Here is an 18827-nt window from a genome sequence, read left to right as displayed (position 1 = left end):
TCCAGCATTGCTGGCAGCTCTTGGTTGCAGGCAGCATCAGCTGCATTCTTCTCCTCTCCTAAATCTCCTCGCATCCATTAGTCTGACCACACTTCGGCTGAAGGACCAAGAACTGCACTTCGTTCGTAGCTCCCTTGAATTTCATATTCCACCCAGACACTAGATCAACCTGCAACCATGGAGGCCATCAAGAAGAAGATGCAGATGCTCAAACTGGACAAGGAGAACGCCATCGACCGGGCAGAGCAGGCCGAGACAGAACAGAAAGCTGCCGAGGACAAATGCAAGCAGGTAAGGACTCAGAAATTCAGGTAGATCCAGATAGAGGAGCGTGAAGTGAAAAATGTAAGAATGCTTTGAGTCCCAACAAAAGTGCTGGCAATAGTGTCTGTCAAGACTGGACTGTATGATTGTAATCAAGGAGAAGTGAGCCAAGACCTCATACTTGAAAACCAAGTATGCATTTGAGCTGCAATTCTGGGTCTTTCACAACAGTGTCTACTTATTTTGTACAATTACATAGGAATCCTAAAAAATCTGCACCTAACAATGAACAATTATTTTAAGGCATTTATTAATCTTGGTTAATGTATTTTTTTCATATATTAATACTTTTTCAATGTTAAAAGCTGTATAGGTTAACTTTAGTTGAATAATAATAATAATAATACATTAATAAATACTAAATATTAATCATGAATAACAAACTATTTGCAAATGATTTTGAATTGGGTTATTGATATAATATAGTGTATATTTAATAAAACTGTATGTGTTTTATACTGTACTCTAGAAAGTCACTGTGGACATTTTGCAGCTCCTTGCAAACAGACAAATACCTCAGTCAATGAATATTGGCTGTAAATTAATCCATCTTCCACCTTTCATAACACCTCAGGTTATAAATGGACAAGAGATGTCAGGCTGTCTGGAATCCTAGTAGATTAACAGACACTCTCTTAAACACAAGAACCCAGCCAAACTGATAGCCACAGATAGTGAAGTGTTTGTGAGTGTTTGTCTCACTTACTGCCATATGACAGTTTACCTCTGACTAAAATTAAATAGTTATCTGTCCATTACAGAGAGAAGGTCTATGATTTTAATATGGGTTACCAAAACCTTTTTTTTTTTTAAATATGTATTTATTTATTTTTTTAAATAATAATAATTACAACAACAACGATAATAATATTAATAATTGCATTTATTATAATTATTATTTAATTGTTTATTATTATTATTGTTATTAAATTAGTTTACTCTTTGATACCAATAAAAACAACATGATAAATAACATGATTATTATTATATGTTATAAAATGCATAAACATGCCATTCATAATAATCATGTATGTTTTGTCTTTATTTAGACATAGCACAAAACATCCACTAGACTATACAGCAATACAATTATGTTTATTATTAAATTATATTATTGTTTAGTCTGATATAAATAGTCAATAAAACAATAAAAAAATAATTCATGTATGATGAATATTACAATTATTAGATAAGGTCATATAATAATTATAAGTAATAATTATAATTAATTAGTCAATTTATTTTACTTTTAAAATAAAATATTATTTTATTTTAATTATAATTAATATATAATTAATTGTTATAATTATTATACGTAATTATAATAATATTATCAGTCATAAAATATTATAAATTATGAGTCTTAAAATGCAAAAAACTTTTATTTTTTATTTAGGCGACATTTCTTTACCACTAGACTACAGAAATAAATATATTTTTATACATTATGTATATAATTATGTATATGTATAGTATGTATAAGTATATTTAAAAATAATATTATGCACCAGAAAAAATATTTAAAATTTATCAACATTCATTACTATACGCATTCCAGACAGATTTTTGTTTGGACGTCTGGGATAAATTCCCTTGAGTTATGTCATGTGTGCAGTGCTCTGATACGTTTACTCACTCTTCCTCATACAGCTGGAGGATGAGCTGGTCGGCCTGCAGAAGAAGCTCAAACAGACTGAAGATGAACTGGACAAGTACTCAGAGGCCCTGAAAGACGCCCAAGAGAAACTGGAACTGTCTGAGAAAAAAGCTGCTGACGTAAGTGACACATTCTTTAGACTAGGGTTCAATAAAAACAGAATCAGACATGATTCCTCTATGAAAAACAACTTGAGTCATTCAGGCTTTGTTATGATGCTTTCACTTCCTGTCACTGTGGCTCTCACCCCAGCTGGTCCATTTCAGGGTCACGGCACCATTTCCAAGTGTTTCAAATTGGGGTTTATAGGGCAATAAAAAGCTTTACCTCAATAAAACATGTCAACACAAGACATGAATCTTTTAAAATATCTTTCTCCTCAGGTTTACTTCTGCAATGCCTTGAAACTGACACATCGCTCACTGAAAAGATCATTTTCAGGTTTAAACACACAACATACTTTTAAAGGAACGGTTCACACAAAAATTAATATTTGCTGAAAATGCACTCACCCTCAGGCAGTCCAAGATGCAGATGAGTTTGTTTGTTCATCTGAACAGATTTACAGAAATTTAGCACTTCATCACTTGTTCACCAATGGATCCTTTGCAGTGAATGGGTGCCATCAGAATGAGAGTCCAAACGTCACAGTAATCCAGAAGTAATCCACATGACTCCAATCTATCAGTTAACATCTTGTGAAGTGAAAAGATGTGTGTTTGTAAAAAAAACAAATCCATCATTAAGGTGTTTAAACTTTAAAACCATTGCTTCTGGCCAAAATATGAGTCCATAATCCATAATAATGCTTCTTCCAGTGAAAAAGTCCATCCCCTGTTGTCCTCTCACATCAAAGTCCACCAACATATTTCTAATTGTAAACAGTGCTTGATCTGTGCATATTTATCTCCTGATTCAGACAAGATAACTTTTTTTTCCACTGGAAAAAAGCAATTATTATGGATAGAGGACTCATATTTTGGCTGGAACCAATGGATTGAAATTAAAACTGCATTAATGATGAATTTGTTTCTTACAAACATGCAACTTTGCACTTCACAAGACATTAATTAATGGACTGGAGTGGTGTGGATTACTTGTGGATTACTGTGTTGTTTTTATCAGCTGTTTGGACTCTCATTCTGACGGCACCCATTCACTGCAGAGGATCTATCGATGAGCAAGTGATATAATGTACAATTTCTCAAAATCTGTTCCAATGAAGAAACAAACTCATCTACAACTTGCATGAGGGTGAGTTAATTTTCAGCAAATTTTCATTTTTGGGTGAACTATTCCTTGAAGCTGAAACGAAGCACAAAGTGTTTCACCTGTAGAAACGTGTTTGGCCTTAGGATGAGTGAGAAAATTGCCGTAATCACACCTGCATGGGTCTGAAGTGGTCCATCCTGTCCTCTGCTCTGATAAGCTCGGGTTACTCCTCACAATGTGACCTCAAAGGAAATGACTGCATAGTTTGAGAAGGAAGCCGAGGAGGGGCAAATCGGCTGTTTGTGAATCCTTAATGATTCCAGCATGGGGTAAATCCATTTAAAGAGAGAGGTTGTCGTTGAACACAAAACACTTTTAAAAGACAAACCGTAACACCAAACTTTATTCAATAAGAGGACAAATGTATTTTTGAGTAAGATTCATTTCCTGTAGAATGTTCTAGTTTTCTTTACGCAGACTGAGAGACCTAAAACTGGGAATACAAGCGCATTTCGAGTTCCTTGGAGCGTTGCCCTGAAAATGTGCTCCAGACAAGCCTACCACATGTCATGCATTAGAGGAAACTGTAAAGTAATTATACATCTGCATTCGCAACGCCACAGAAGTAGGTAAGATACTCTCAATGAGCGAGGGATTTTCGAGGCCTGTTACTGATAAGTCAGTGAACAGCAGGGGAGACTGGGACGTCGGTTGCCATGTAGCAGCCCAGGAATCCCAAGAATGCAGCGAAAGCAAACACAGAGGGCCACACTCCTGTGACTAACGAAAGCAATGCTGGCTCGTCTTTAGAACAAAAGCACACTTCTGAGGAGAGTGTGTCACACATGAAATGGTGTTTAAGGTCAAAACTGGACGTTTTAATTGTGGGGGTTGTAATTGAAATCTTGCGTTTAATTGCTGGGTTGAATTAGTAAGTGGTGGCTCCTACGTTCCCCGTGTGATCATGAAAGACTGATTTGAAGTTATCTCCGTGTTTCCTCGTTCCTCGCTCCTTGCCTCCCGAGAATTGTGACAGTGGCAAAGTCACAACCTGCAGTGAGAAGTGCATTTCGTCTTTTGACTACTTTGAATTTTCATTTTAAGAATTGAAATGAAAAACAAATTATTAACAAATTAAGTAGATGGTAACAAAACATTGATATGATTAAAAACATTATTTTTTTTTGCTTTAAAATACTGTAAAATGTTTTGTCAGGTGTGTGAAAAATATAAAACCGCATATCTTATTCAAAAATATTATTTAATATGATTGAATCAGCCTGAAAACATTAAGTTACATCAGCTAAAGTCATTTTTAATGGACAGATTGGTAGAAATAACAGTGTTTCTCAAATAAGGGGCCTCAGAAAACTGCCAAGAGGGATGCAAGATGATGTTATAGGCTATTCATAAGATGGAGCTTCATTAAAATGATAACAGCTAAAATCAAGGTATATAACATTTTTAATGTGACCCTTCTTGAAACGTCTAGAATTAAGAAATTAATTGTGGTTAATTAATGTATTTGCATGTTACATTACTGTTAAAAATAATTTTATAGTGTAGTATCAAAAAAATTAAGAAAAAAGACGAGTAAATATAAACCAAAAGATTACTTCTTTCTATGGATCAGAGTTGTCAAACTTGATAAAAAAAAAAAACGTAATTAACAGAAAACGAGACTGAATTGTGACTCAATGGACGCCCCGCCCACCGTGACGTCACCGGGACCTCACTTTTTCACAGTTACATTGAAACTTTCCTGCAGAAGTTCTGCCTCCTTACATTCTCTCACATTCCAATGACTCCATGAGACAGAAATAACCTCCTGCGAAGACCGCTTTTTGTTCATTGAACCGTTTTATATTGATCCGGACTGGGAAGAATTTGGGATTGCACATTTCGTGTCGTTTTCACTTCTTTTTCTTTTCCTTTTTTTGCACTGGCCATCCAAGTACATTAGCATTCCGTTATTTGTTTTAACATCCCTATATTCGGGATTATATATATTTTTAGGCGTTATATTTTGACGTATTTATTTTTATAGCCTTTTGAAAAGTTTCCCGTTGTTTTTGCACATCGTTTTGTTTTTTTCCTGACCAAAGTCGCGGATTGTTTCGTTTTTTAGTAGCAAATATAATATAAAGTATCTAAAATGACAGGTGTGACTTCTTTGGAAGCAGTGAAGAGAAAGATCCAGACTTTGCAGCAGCAGGCGGATGACGCAGAAGATCGAGCTTTGGTTCTACAGCGCGAGCTGGACAATGAGCGCGAGCTCCGGGAGAAAGTGAGACACATCTTCTTATTTCTTTCTTCTTACATATCGTCTTTACACTCTACGGACTCTTCTACGCGTTCCCTCTGTGAGAACAGGCGTCTATAAAAAGCTCCTGGTCTCCTCTGAAGACTATAATTGTATGTTTAGGTGAACAGTGAGACCTGGATGCAGACGTGAGGTTGTGGAATGAAAGGCGTTGGTCCAAAGGGACTGTCCGACCCCCAAATCTGCTTTTGGGCAGTTGTTAGGCCTCAGTGCTTTCTCATACAAGTTTATTGCACCATTTTACCGTTATTTTAGTCTTACAAACCATTTTAATTTACAAAATTAACAGTTTATTTGTTTTAACTTGCAATTGCTTTGTCTATTTAGGCCTATCTGTTTAGTACTTTAATAATTCTTAAAGATTACTATCTATCTATCTATCGATCTCTGTCTATAGGTGAGATATTTATACCCTGTCTGACTTTTTTGGTCTGAGGGACCTAATGTATTCAGTCATACAACCATTAATCCATCCATCCAACAGGAAAGAAAAATGGTAGTTATTGCAGTTAAAGGATCAATTTCTACCTATTTTGTTGGTGTAATCAAAATTCATTTAGACCTAATTAATAATATTTTTGAATAACTTAATTTAGATGAAGAATAAGACTAAATGTTGTATGTGAGGAAGTTTTTCTTGATATGAAAATGCTTGTCAAGGAAGCCCTCTCCCCCACAGTCCTTGGTGGATTTAGATGCTTCATTTTATGAAATTTTCTGACTCATCCCTTGTGGAGCACTTAATGTTCAAGCTGCTATAAGGAAACATGTCCAGAACCCTACAGTCTGTCTGTTCTCATTTGAATGGAATGGAACTTTAGGAAATGTGAATGTTCTCCTGCTTGGGTTTAGACAATGAAGAAATGTTAGATCTTTCGTAGAACTCAAGAATTAGATTTTGCTTTACTCAAGAAAGACCCAAAGGATGTCCCATCCAGAGATCCCAAAGGAACTGAGTCAGGATGTTGTCTCTTGCTCCACACTGGAGTTTCCTGTGGACCCTCTTCGTAGACGACCATGCAGATATGCAGGAAGCTGGCACTGCTTAAGAAAAGTCCAGTTCTTCAAGTGTTTGTAGACCAATAGTGTGTCTTTTGTCTAGGACCTGTTGACTTTTACTGTTAATGGTGATCTTAAGAAATGTTAGGAAGGTTTTTGGTCCCATCCTTCTTCTACATCAACTTCCTTCTGTCTCTTTTGTGGTGTCGAGTCATATGCTTGTAATACAAATTTTGCTGGCTTTGCTTTCATAAGTGGGAGTTTTCCCACCCTTAGAGTGACAGAATGCTGCTGGACTTGGTCATGACGTGACCAATGACCTCTCCATGAAGGTCCTAATTTATGTAGGTCATAATTCACAGCGGGGTTAAAAGTCAAGAACATGACCAGAAACATATGGTGAAGCCTGCACAAAAACCATTAGGCTCCTCAAATTTGCATTGACAGGTTCCCATGGTGTTAAAACTGATAAAGACCTCTTTTGCATATCTTTTCAAAGTTTAGTCACACAAGTGGTCACTTACTTTACAATACTCCAACAATCTTCTGCTTTTCTTTGCGTTTGGTGAGAAATCACCAATCATTTTGCATCTGCAACTCTTTCTTTGGCTCTTTTACCAGTAAGGTCTCAAGAATATGAACTTGAAAACGAGCCTTCATTTCCTTTACTTCCTTACTTAATTTCCACTGTTCGTTTTCATCCGATAGGCCTTATTTTCATAATATCAGCCCATAGAAAGGTCATTACACTGATAGGGTTCGCCTCAGTGTTTGCACAATGTCATATACAATAGTACTGTGCCTCAGGAAGTCGACAGCAGTCCCAGGTGATTCCCCCACATTTCAACCCTAAACGTATAATTGGATACGGACGTCACAACGGCTCTAACAAGATCTGAGTGCACTGTGGTTTAAATGGGCCTGGGAATCCATAGATCTGGGAATGTCGCCGTCTAATATCACACATATGGGTGTTTGGGTTCGTTTGATAAAACGTTCAAGGCTGCGTCCAGACGCTTTTAGATAAAATATGGCCGTGTTTTTTTGGTCTTCTTTAGCCTTTAAATCCTTTTTGTCACTTCACCACTAGCATTCTCCAGAGCTCGTTTTACCATATATGGCTTGCATCTAAAGCAGCCAGGGAACGCGGTGACTAAGGAAAGGGCATTGCTCATGAGGGAGTATCCTGACCCTGAACTGAATGAGCATTTTGGGAGGGGAGAGGATGTGGAGTGTGTCCATTTCCTGTGCATTTTTCTCCTCCCCTCTCTGGCTCTCTTTTATTCGAAAGGAGGTCAACTTCCTACTCCATTGATGTGTTGGTGAAATATGTGTGAATAAATGTTCATTTGACCTCCTTCTTTAATAATGTCGATATTGAATAGCATATTTAAATGGTATTTTGTGAAATACGATACATTTTGAGATAAATCGCAAGATACTAGCTCACACAATGAAAAATATAAAATTGTATTTTGAGATAGTCACAGTTTTGAGGAAAAAAGTCGCAATCAGAAGAAATGTTATATCTTGAAATAAAACATATCTCGCAATTATAACTTTATTTCTAATAATTGCGAGATATAAAGTTGTATTGTGAAATTAAGTCACATTTATGAGGAAAAGTCGCAATTACATGAAATATTTTATACCTTGAAATACAACTTTATATCTTTATATCTGACTTTATTCCTCTTAATTTCGAAATATAAAATTATATTTTTAGAGTCACATTGATAGTTGGTTTGAATTGGTTTGAAAGTTGTCACAATGCGAGATATAAAGTTGTATTGTGATATATACAATTAAGTCACAATTATGAGAAAAAGTTGCTATTATGAGAAAAAAGTTATATTTGTAAACATAAAGTCACATTGAGCACGGATTCGAACAAGTTATAAAGTTAAATTTGGATATGTTAAGTCACATTGTGAGATATAAAGTTTTATTGTGAAATGTAAGTCACAATTTTAAGAAAAAAGTTGGCATTACAAGAAAAGAAGTTGCAATTATGAGAAAACATTCGCAATAGTGAGGTTTGGCCCTATTCTGTGAGTTATTACATTAATTTTTGTGCTATCCAGTAGCAAACTAGCTATAAAAAAGCTTGAAAGTAGTGTGGTATGTCAGCTTGATCCCTTTACTACCGTTCATGCTCCAAATAGTCCATGATTGGACCTTAAAGAAAGCAGCAGGAGTCCGTAGCAGCAGCTCTGACTCAAAACAAAGATGCTATCAGAAAATGGACGATTTACTCCTCTTAACTTTTCCCCTATGCCTTGTTTTTCTGTCTCCTCTTAAAGTTTAAACCCAGATGCAGTTTCCTGGCTGCGAGATTTTCCTACCGTTCTGAGAGCATTGCTTGCTCGCTCAGTTGAGTGTCTGTGAGAGAGCCATGGTGATATTTGTCATAATTATAGGTGCAATTATCAGTCCAATAACTGGGCGGTTTGGCTGTGAGGTCTCTTGAAAGCCGAGAAATGTCACAGAGGCACCATTGTGCTCATTCTGAGGCCAATCTTTGTTTGAATCACAACGGGTGGTGGTGGTCGTAAAGGGTGCAAAAATGTTTTTTCTGTCGCAGTTGATTTGCTTTGTGCAAAAAACAAAAAAAGACGAAAATGACATGCCATCATCTTGAGAATCCCCACAGACATGAAAAATATTAGAACACTATTTTATAAGCCACATGTATGTTTGCATATAATTGTATATAAGTAACCTTTGACCTTTTTTGTCGTCAGGCTGAGGGTGATGTGGCGGCGCTGAACCGCAGGATTCAGCTGGTGGAGGAGGAACTGGATCGGGCTCAGGAGAGGCTGGCAACTGCACTGCAGAAACTGGAAGAGGCGGAGAAAGCAGCAGACGAGAGCGAGAGGTCAATGGAAACCTTTAATTTGTAAATAATGGTGGAAGGAATTAATTGCTGTGTTGCTTCGGGTACAAACTACATGGCTCTGGTGGACCAGAACATCTTTGTCTCATCAATCCACAAGCAAATGTATAAGATGCTAGCACAATGTGACAGAATTAAATATAATTTTAAGAGTAAAGGTAGTTACTTTTAACCATGTTTGAGAGGTTATTGTTCTCTAAGAGGGTTTTACCTACCTTTTTCTTGGTTTACAACTTTTATTATTTATATATATATTTTTAAATATTTAAAAACTATTTTAAATATTAATTTAACATTTAAATAAATATTAAGAACTAAAAATATTAATACTAAATATTTCAGAACTGAGCTAAAAGTAAATTTTCCATGAATTTTCAGAAATTCCATGCATGGAAATCACAATGTTCCATGTATTGTTCAATCCGGTTCACAAATTGTTTTGAATGATTCATTAGCAAATTTATCTGAATCAGTGTAAAAAAACAAATCTTATACAGTAATCACAAACAACCAGAAAGTTCATGGAAATTCATTGGTCGGTTCCTATTTCCAGATTTCATGACCCTGGGAATGCTGTTTATTATGAAATAACACTTAGCGAATTTGTTGATCTGCAGCATATTAACTGAAGAGGTCATCAGTAACATCTCCTATTGATGATCTAATCACTAACAGCTTGTTTCACCTCCAGAGGCATGAAGGTAATCGAGAACCGTGCCATGAAGGACGAGGAGAAGATGGAGATCCAGGAGATGCAGCTGAAGGAGGCCAAACACATCGCCGAGGAGGCCGACCGCAAATACGAAGAGGTGAGTTACGAGCGCCTGAAGGAACAACGCTTCCAGATGTGTGAAGCTTGAAGTTCTTCATCTGAACGTCATCTCTGCTGCAGGTGGCCCGTAAACTGGTGATTCTCGAGGGGGAGCTGGAGCGAGCTGAGGAGAGAGCCGAAGTCGCTGAATGGTATCATTTGCCTATTCTCACACTTTTGTTCTCACACTTTAAGATGTGAATGTTTGTTGCTTGACCAGTTAAACCATTGTTTTCTTCTCAAACACTTCCAGCAAAGCTAGTGATTTAGAGGAGGAATTGAAAAACGTTACCAACAACCTTAAATCCCTAGAGGCTCAGGCAGAGAAAGTAAGTCAACATCTCTCTTTTATCTGTTAATGTTCACAAAGTCACAATTTCAGACCTCTATAATAATCATCGCTCGACTTCAGAGCCCGATAATTGCTTTGAAACTAAAAGACACAGTGTGTAATTTACGGTTAAAGTTCTCACAACACAATAGCTCTGAAAGCGATACAAAGTTTATTCAGATTTGCTGTGTCTGTCTTTGTTTGCATGTTTCAGTACTCAGAAAAAGAAGACAAGTATGAAGAGGAAATTAAAGTTCTTAGTGACAAGCTGAAGGAGGTAAAGAAGGCAATGAATGAGACAAGGGTCAAAGATAAGCTGCCCTTTCTCATCCCGAATGTCTTTTTTCAACTTCCGTATTGTGTTTTTCAGGCCGAGACCCGCGCAGAGTTTGCAGAGAGGACAGTGGCCAAATTGGAAAAATCTATCGATGACCTGGAAGGTACGAAGATAGTAATCTTTGTGTTAACTGAGTTAAGCAAGTTTACTGTGGAGCCAAAAGTTCAACTTAAAATCTTTTGCAATATTGGGAAGAGAGTAAAAGTAAAAGAACATAGAGATTCTGTTGGCTTAACTACATGTTCTAGAAGTGCAAGTATCTGTTGTCCAAACACTGTACTGTGGCTTTCCCCATAATTAGCAATGACTACTATTGTAGCTGTGACAACATGTTGACTGAGTCCAGTGCATCGGTTCCTTTGGATGATTTGTTGTTAAGAATGACTTTGTTCAAATAGTTCATTTCAAAAATTCACAGTAGCTGTTTTCAAAGCATTGTTACTTTTCCAGGAATTAGATATTTTCTCCAGTAAATCAAGATTAGCACAACACAAACATAGGGGGAGATGATTCAATTTAGTTTGATTGGTTTGGGCAGCTGTACAAAAGGCTTTGTTTAAAAGCAATTAACTGATTCATAAACCAGATTTGATTGGTCTGGGTGGTCCGTTTTAGTGAATTGCTTCATTCAGAAAAAACGAACTAGTTCAAAAACTAGATTTTATTTATTTGGGTGGTTCATTTTAGTGAATCACTTCATTCTGAAGGAATGAACTGGTTCAAAAACTAGATTCGATTGGTTTGGGAGGTTTGTTTTTGCAAATGGTTTCATTCAGTCAGAATTAACTGGTATAAAAACTAGATTTGTTCGTTTTGGGTGGTTTATTTTAACAAATCGCTTTGTTCAGATGGATAGAACATTCATAAAAAGATATTTTACTCCTAAATAGATTTAATATACTTATCTATTATATGACGTAGCTAACAATTTTTTCAAAAGGGTCACTTTTGACTATAGTTTGACTTGGAAAACAACACTACACACTAAACTGTTCTTATGGAAACTTCAGTGAAGGTAAGGAAGTGGCTAAATGAACTTTTCACCTTCAGAAATGACCAGTGGTGAAGCAGCACACGTCGAAAAGTCTTGCATGGATAGGATTTTACAGGTCACAGGCGGGTCATGCTCCCCGTCCATATAACGGCCATAAAATCTCTTGAAACACACAACACCATATTGTTTTAGAGCAATTCTATCAGAGTTCCAGCAGGCTTGTGTTTCAACTGCTTGAACCTTTCACTGGAAGATGATATATTCAGCTCAGTATATGGAATCAGTTTAAACAAGCCTGGTATTGCTTCTGTCCCAAGAGAAATGAAGTATGTCTGTTTCCTACAGCGCAAGTCAACTCTTTATGAGACCAAACTCTGCATCTGCTTATTAATAAAAGTATATGACTAGTAAAAGTAACTAGGGAGCATATCTTCTCAGGGCCAGATGGAAATTTTACAGTCATTGTTGGTTTGCACATGATTTTCTTACATTGTTCCTGGTATACCATGATCTTTCATAGCATGTTTAGTCTTCATACATCCATTAACTTCTTGTCTCTCTCTTTTCATTTGGTTTCTGTCCATTGCTGCTTCTCATCCTTCGCTTTCCTGCTTTTCCTGCCGATCTTCAGATGAACTCTATGCTCAAAAGCTGAAGTATAAAGCCATCTCTGAGGAGCTGGACCATGCTCTCAATGACATGACCTCCCTGTAGATCCATCTCTGTCATCTCTGCACCTCCTGCTATCTCAGATTTCTAGACACTTTCTTCATGTTTGCTTCATTTTCTTCAATGTGTCTTCGCTAGTCTCAATAAAACACTCCTGTTGTTTCATTTCAGACTCTCAATCTTCTGTTTTCATTGTTATTGATTTGTTATGAAGATAGGGAGGGGTCCCTATGGTGATGAAAAACATGGAAATATAAGGAAAATTTTAGGCCTAGATGGAATATTGTACTTGCTTGTAAGATGTAGTGATGTCCGATTTGCGTTTACAATCACAAATGACTGGAAAGTTTGTTGAAATTCTTTGGTCATGGAGATTTATTTCTCAAAAGTATGAGAACCTTTGAGAAATGTGGGACCTTTACACACACACACACACACACACAAACACACAAACAATATCAGACTCAGTAACTAAATGACCTCAGACCTTATAATGGAGTTAGTTAATGGAGTTAGTTCTACATTTATTAAAAATATTAACTATATTACAGACATTGAATGTAATATTTTTTTTTATAAAAAAGTGTCCTACTCCTTACATATAATATTCTCATGACCACGAAGGTGAGGTTACGTTTCAATTCTGACTGATTTCCCACTTATACCTCTAATTTATTTTACTAATCTTCACATTAGAAAAGTTCTTCTTTAGACGTACACTTCATTGTAATTTAATACTATTACTGACAAAGACCATTTAATGCAAGCAAAAAAATTGTGTTTTTACTATAGTGTGGTTGTGGATGAAGTGCACAAAACTAAGTCTGTAAGCCTATTTTAACGTGTGTACAGTAGCAGTATCGTCTGACTAATTATTTTCATTTTTGCTTTTAGAAAAATTGTCTTCTGCAAAAGAAGAAAACCTCGGAATGCATCAAGTGCTGGATCAGACACTTCAGGAGCTGAACAGCTTATAAGAGAGACGATGAGAGAGAACAACGTCCATCGTACAACATTCCACAAATACTCTCCTTCATTCCAACTCGCAAGCTATTGAGCCCTATTTTCTCACAGAATATGCTAATAATTTAATTTTTGATCGGAGGTATTTCTTTTGCGCTTTTATCCAATTTGGCTCGATATCGCTACTTCCAAAAAATAGGGCAAAACACCCTGAGGTGCTATATCCGAGTTTTCCCACTGAAACAACATTATAAGTAGTTTAATTAATGGCATGCCACATGGAAAGTGAATATATTAATGTGTTAATGTTAAATTCACTTGAAGTTGCGCTATTAATGTATTCCAGGTCAAATGAAAACATTAATGATGGTGCTTCATTTCAGCGTTTCATATGTACATCATGCGCTCGATCTACTGGCCACATGACGCACTGCAGTACATTACTCCATTGATAATGCCATGTTGTTTTTGACGTGCACCACAGTACCATGGTTAGACCTATATATCAAAGATAAATTTTGTGGAACCACCACAAAATGGGGACCAAACAAAGACCCCCAAAAAAAAGTGATTTATGTGAATGCGTTGTTGCTTTCCCCCCCCGTCAAATGAGTAGGTTATTTCAAAATGCCGCAAACGTTTCTTTTCCGCTTTCTGTGTAATAAATTTTTATAAAAAGTATCATTGTGTTTGATTATTGTCCAGAACAGTCCAGTTACATGAACAACATGCTAAGCTTCATATTTTACATACGTCTAAGTTATGGTTATAAAGTTGACTCGATTCTGCCTATTTTTATTTCTGTGAAAAACATTTGGCACTTAGGGTAAATGAGTATCAGTATATGACCATCTGACACAAAACGAAGCACAAAAAAATGATAATTGAATCGTCCAGACTTGTTCATTGCGTGAATATACGAATCCAACAACAGCGAAGGCTTTGCTCATAAATTATTAATTACGTTATGTGACGTTCTTCGAGCAGACCTACCTGATTTGCTGAACGTAGGAAAACTAGCGGAAGCCTAGACTAATTAATATTAATTACGTTATGTCGAGCAGGCCTTCTTGATTTGCTGAATGACTGTGACATTTGCCTTATGAATATTAATTAGGCTGTGTTACTGGACGATCCAGGAAAGTGAACAGGACGTAATTAATATTCATTATATCAAGTCATACGCCATAGTCCGCGCACAAATCAACTGCACTCGTCTGTAAACTGATAATATGTTTCCACCAGAAACCGACTGATGACTACAAATGTATAAATGCTTATAGTTCATAATCTGAAATGTGTTGTTGACCTTTTGTTTAAACCACACCCAAAACAACAGTTTTAGCAGGTGAGGTCACGTCGGCTCCCGTCACTATACCGTGTGACTCGGCAGGTGAGTTATGCGTTATGAAAACATTCAATTTTATCTGTATGTATTATTGTTTATAATAGCGGCAGTCTTTTTAAAACACCTTTACGTCAACTATGTGTTACTTAGAATATAGACTGTAACGTTTTAATATATGCAAATAAGCGCGCTAAGCGAAAATAAATATCCTTTTTTTGTTAAATCCACATTAAACAATTTTGGTTATAATCAAGATTTTGTGAGTCATAAAACTGCTGATCAATTTGACAAATTTTAAATATTTATAACTTCCTATATGTGATAGCCTACGTTCTGATATAATTTAATTTAAATTAACTTTTAATCCATATGCATGTATGTGCATGAATGTACTTATTTATTTGTTTACCTATTTATTTATATTTGTTGACAATTTATTGTTTATTCTAATCTCTGGACAGTTCACCTAGATTGAAAAAAAAAAAGAAAATTATTTTAATTTAGATGTTGAAAACATGTTCATCATAGAAGTGCTGTATTTAATTCATTGTCTGAATGTATTGTATTTTAATGTATTTTTAAATACTTTAATAATTCCAGACAAAATGAATGTCATTGGCCTACATTCATTTTATTAAAAGTGTGCATTTTTCCATCAAATTATTTGTGCCTTTAGGACAAACTGGATGTCATGGCTGTGCCTTTACCGCATGACAGCAGTAATGCAGCATTCGACTGGTTCACTGAATTCCAGCGCAGCTGCATTTTGAAGAATGGAATTGTTCCAGAATGGTTCCATGGAATAATATCCAGGAAGTAATGGATCGAATACTGTACTATAACAAAACTAAGCAGACAGACTCTGAAATATGTGCTTGAATTCTCAGACTATGTCTTATCATGAACACAATGACACCATAGAGCAGAAAATCAGGTTACTGATACCTGTCAGATTAAATATTTCTGTATTGTAGGGCTGCGGAGGACATGCTGATGTGCAAACCTCCTGGTTACTTCCTCATTCGTGTTAGCGAGAGCAGAGTGGGTTATACATTATCTTATCGGTAAGTCTGTGTCAATGTGGCCATTGTTGTCAGTCAATAAACTTCATTATAAGGAAGTTTGATTCACAAGTACTGTACATGAATGAGTCCACGAATCAATATAAATCTTTCTCCTAGAGCTGAAGATCGCTGCAGACACTTCATGATTGACGTCTTGCCAGATAACCAGTATATTATAGTGGGAGAAAAGACACGCTTCTCTTCCCTCCATGAGTTGGTGGCCTTTCATAGCAGAAACCCCATTCTCCCCTACAATGACTTGCTCACTGTGGCCTGCGAACAGGTATAGAGTTACACTTGCAATTGCTAGCTTGTTGTTTCTAGATATACCACAAACAGGTTGGTTATGGTTATCCATTAAGATGACCCAAATAGACGTCAATCAGTCGAGCTGGTAGATAATCATGGACCACTACCAAACTGGCTATCATGTTCCTTCTTGACAGCCTTAAGCTGTTATGAGACACACACATATTTATAAAATTCTGTAATAATACAGTATAAAAATATATATTATATAAATCAAAAAATATAGTCACAGTGTCTCATAACAATTACAAAGATATTGACGTCACAAAAATTATATTAAGTTTTGTACACTTTTGCATTGTTAAATAGTATAAATATGTTGTTTACCCCATCAACAGCATGATAGGGGAAATAGTCAATGTTTATTTTCACCATCAACATTATTCATAATCTTTGAATATGTGGCTCTGGTATACCGTATCTGGCCTTGAGCATTTTTTTGTGGTCTCATTTGTGTGCAGGGTGGCAAAAATAGCTACGTTGAGTTGTTGTTTCCTGGAAAGAAAGATGCAAACCCTGGACAGGTTGAATGGATACATTTTTCAACTCCAACACATACAACTCATTCAAATATTTCTGAACACAACCCAACTTCGCCGCTCCAAAACGAATCATTTACGCCACCTACAAGTCCTTCTGCGAGACTGTATCCCAGCTTGGAGACAGAAATGAGCTCTTTGAATCTACAGAGCACGGTAATACAACATCAACAGATTATATAATTATATTAATACAATTACAAATTATATAATTTTCTTGAAGTTAAAAGAATAGCTCACCCCAAAATGAAAATTTGCTAAAAAATGTACTCACCCTCGGGCCCTTTCAAGATTTAAATGAGTTTGTTTCTTCCTTAGCATTTCATCACTTGCTCACCAATGGATCCTCTGCAGTGAATGGGTGCCATCAGAATGAGAGTCCAAACAGCTGATAAAAACATCACAATAATCCACAAGTAATCTACACGACTTCAGTCCATAAGTTGCATGTTTGTAAGAAACTCTCATTCTGATGGCACCCATTCACTGCAGAGGATCCATTGGTGAGCAAGTGATGTAATGCTAAATTTCTCCAAATCTGTTCAAAACAAACTCATCTACATCTTGGATAAATTCTGTGTGAACTATACGTTTAAAAGGAATTTTTTTGTGATTTATAATATTGTGAATTAAGAAACAGGTTGTTAAAAATCTAATAATGTGTTTTTATATGTCAGGATCAGCCCACAAAGCCCATTCCAAAGCCTAGAACAATATTTACATCCAAATCACCAACTGACGACATGCCACCACAGTTACCGCCCAGAGCATGCTTGCCAAATCACCCGCAAGCCACCGCTGAGGCTGACAGATTGCAAGGGTTGATGCCGGTAAGCTCTGACAGACATCAAATCCCACCCGACACACTTGTCGAAGGCCGTATCCAACAAAAAAAACAACAACCATTGAAACCGGTGGTCATGGGCCTGGCGCAAATTAAGAAAAAGCTTAAAAAGAACCGCTCCAAGGAGCACATGTATGAGGAGATTGCTCAAGATGTGTGTCAGGAAAATGCAACTTTTTCTGCTTTGGAGAGTAATAACGTGAACCCTACACAACTGGAGGAAAATTACTATCAGGAATTACCTGAAAAATCCACAGTTGAAGGCCGTCGGGCATCTGATGGGATTCCCAACTTCGCAGATAGACAATTACCACTGGAGTACTTGAATCCACCTCCTTTTGCACCTGGTTACTAGATAAAAACATAAAGATGGGTGGTTTTACTCAGAGCATTTGTTTTATTGTCATTGAATAACGTGACATCATTAGTCTCTTTGTTGTGATGTTCTTTTTCGCTATGCTGCATTTCAATTTCTGACTCAACACATTCTGAACAGAGGTTTGTCATCTGGAAAAACCTGTTGGACATGGCAAAATATTTTAATATAATGATGACAGAGCGTGTTGTGCCTGTGGGCATGAATTTGAATATACTTCTGGATTATACTTCCTAAAATCTGGCTCCTTACATATCAGAAATGAAAAAAAAAAAACATTGTAAATATTAGCTTTTTACTGCAGTTGGTCAATAAATGTACAGGTGATACAAGAATTAACATGTTATTTCTTCCAAATACCTTGGAATACCATGTAAATTCTGTGGTGCATGATTCTGTTCATCATTTTGCAGGTTGAAGCTGGTTTGTCATGGTTTAGATGGTCTTCCAGGCTGGTCTTCAGTTGGATTAGCTGGTAACAAGTGACGAAAACCCCTTTGAAACCATCAAATTAGACCTAAGACAAGTATTTGCTGTTTGTTGTCAAGTCAAGTCGAGCTTTTTCACCTAGAGACGACCTCTACAGCCCTGAATTTCAGCGGAGACCAGGACAACTAGATGAGCCCCAGAGACAGATCCCCAGTGAAGACCTTGTTTCCTAGACGGCCATCGGGACAAGACCACGGAACCAGATGAGTCCTCTGCACAATCTGACTTTGCTGCAGCATGGAACAAACTGCGGGTTCGTCTGGCCGGAGGAGAACTGCCCCCCAAGCTGAGCCTGGTTCTCCCAAGGTTTTTTCTCCATTCTGTCACCGATGGAGTTTTGGT

The 18827-nt window shown here is 36.7% G+C and overlaps 2 protein-coding genes across 5 annotated transcripts; both read left to right on the top strand.

The window, feature by feature from the left end:
* tpm4a (tropomyosin 4a) lies at positions 1 to 13874 on the top strand. Of its 3 annotated transcripts, none has more exons than XM_016521126.1 (9): positions 1 to 291; positions 1975 to 2100; positions 9260 to 9393; positions 10103 to 10220; positions 10304 to 10374; positions 10476 to 10551; positions 10768 to 10830; positions 10924 to 10993; positions 12516 to 12716. In XM_016521126.1, the coding sequence occupies exons 1-9, from the start codon at positions 178 to 180 to the stop codon at positions 12596 to 12598; spliced, it is 855 nt and encodes a 284-aa protein (XP_016376612.1). In that variant the 5' UTR covers positions 1 to 177; the 3' UTR covers positions 12599 to 12716. The 3 variants fall into 3 exon arrangements, with proteins under 3 accessions (XP_016376612.1, XP_016376610.1, XP_016376611.1); XM_016521124.1 differs by lacking the exon at positions 12516 to 12716 and adding an exon at positions 13448 to 13874 and having other exon boundaries at positions 2 to 291; XM_016521125.1 differs by lacking the exons at positions 1 to 291; positions 1975 to 2100; positions 12516 to 12716 and adding exons at positions 4953 to 5480; positions 13448 to 13874.
* Positions 13875 to 14432: 558 nt separating this feature from the next.
* LOC107715081 (hematopoietic SH2 domain-containing protein homolog) lies at positions 14433 to 18331 on the top strand. Of its 2 annotated transcripts, XM_016521122.1 has the most exons (6): positions 14433 to 14909; positions 15541 to 15680; positions 15839 to 15928; positions 16046 to 16211; positions 16699 to 16932; positions 17454 to 18331. In XM_016521122.1, the coding sequence occupies exons 2-6, from the start codon at positions 15556 to 15558 to the stop codon at positions 17973 to 17975; spliced, it is 1137 nt and encodes a 378-aa protein (XP_016376608.1). In that variant the 5' UTR covers positions 14433 to 14909; positions 15541 to 15555; the 3' UTR covers positions 17976 to 18331. The 2 variants fall into 2 exon arrangements, with proteins under 2 accessions (XP_016376608.1, XP_016376609.1); XM_016521123.1 differs by lacking the exon at positions 14433 to 14909 and having other exon boundaries at positions 15532 to 15680.
* Positions 18332 to 18827: the final 496 nt, after the last annotated feature.

The sequence above is a fragment of the Sinocyclocheilus rhinocerous genome, unplaced genomic scaffold (assembly GCF_001515625.1).
Source record: "Sinocyclocheilus rhinocerous isolate Xijiao unplaced genomic scaffold, SAMN03320098_v1.1 scaffold509, whole genome shotgun sequence".
NCBI classification, from domain to species: domain Eukaryota; kingdom Metazoa; phylum Chordata; class Actinopteri; order Cypriniformes; family Cyprinidae; genus Sinocyclocheilus; species Sinocyclocheilus rhinocerous.
Note: the sequence above shows the minus strand (reverse complement) of the source record. Positions and strands in the feature narration are given on the sequence as shown.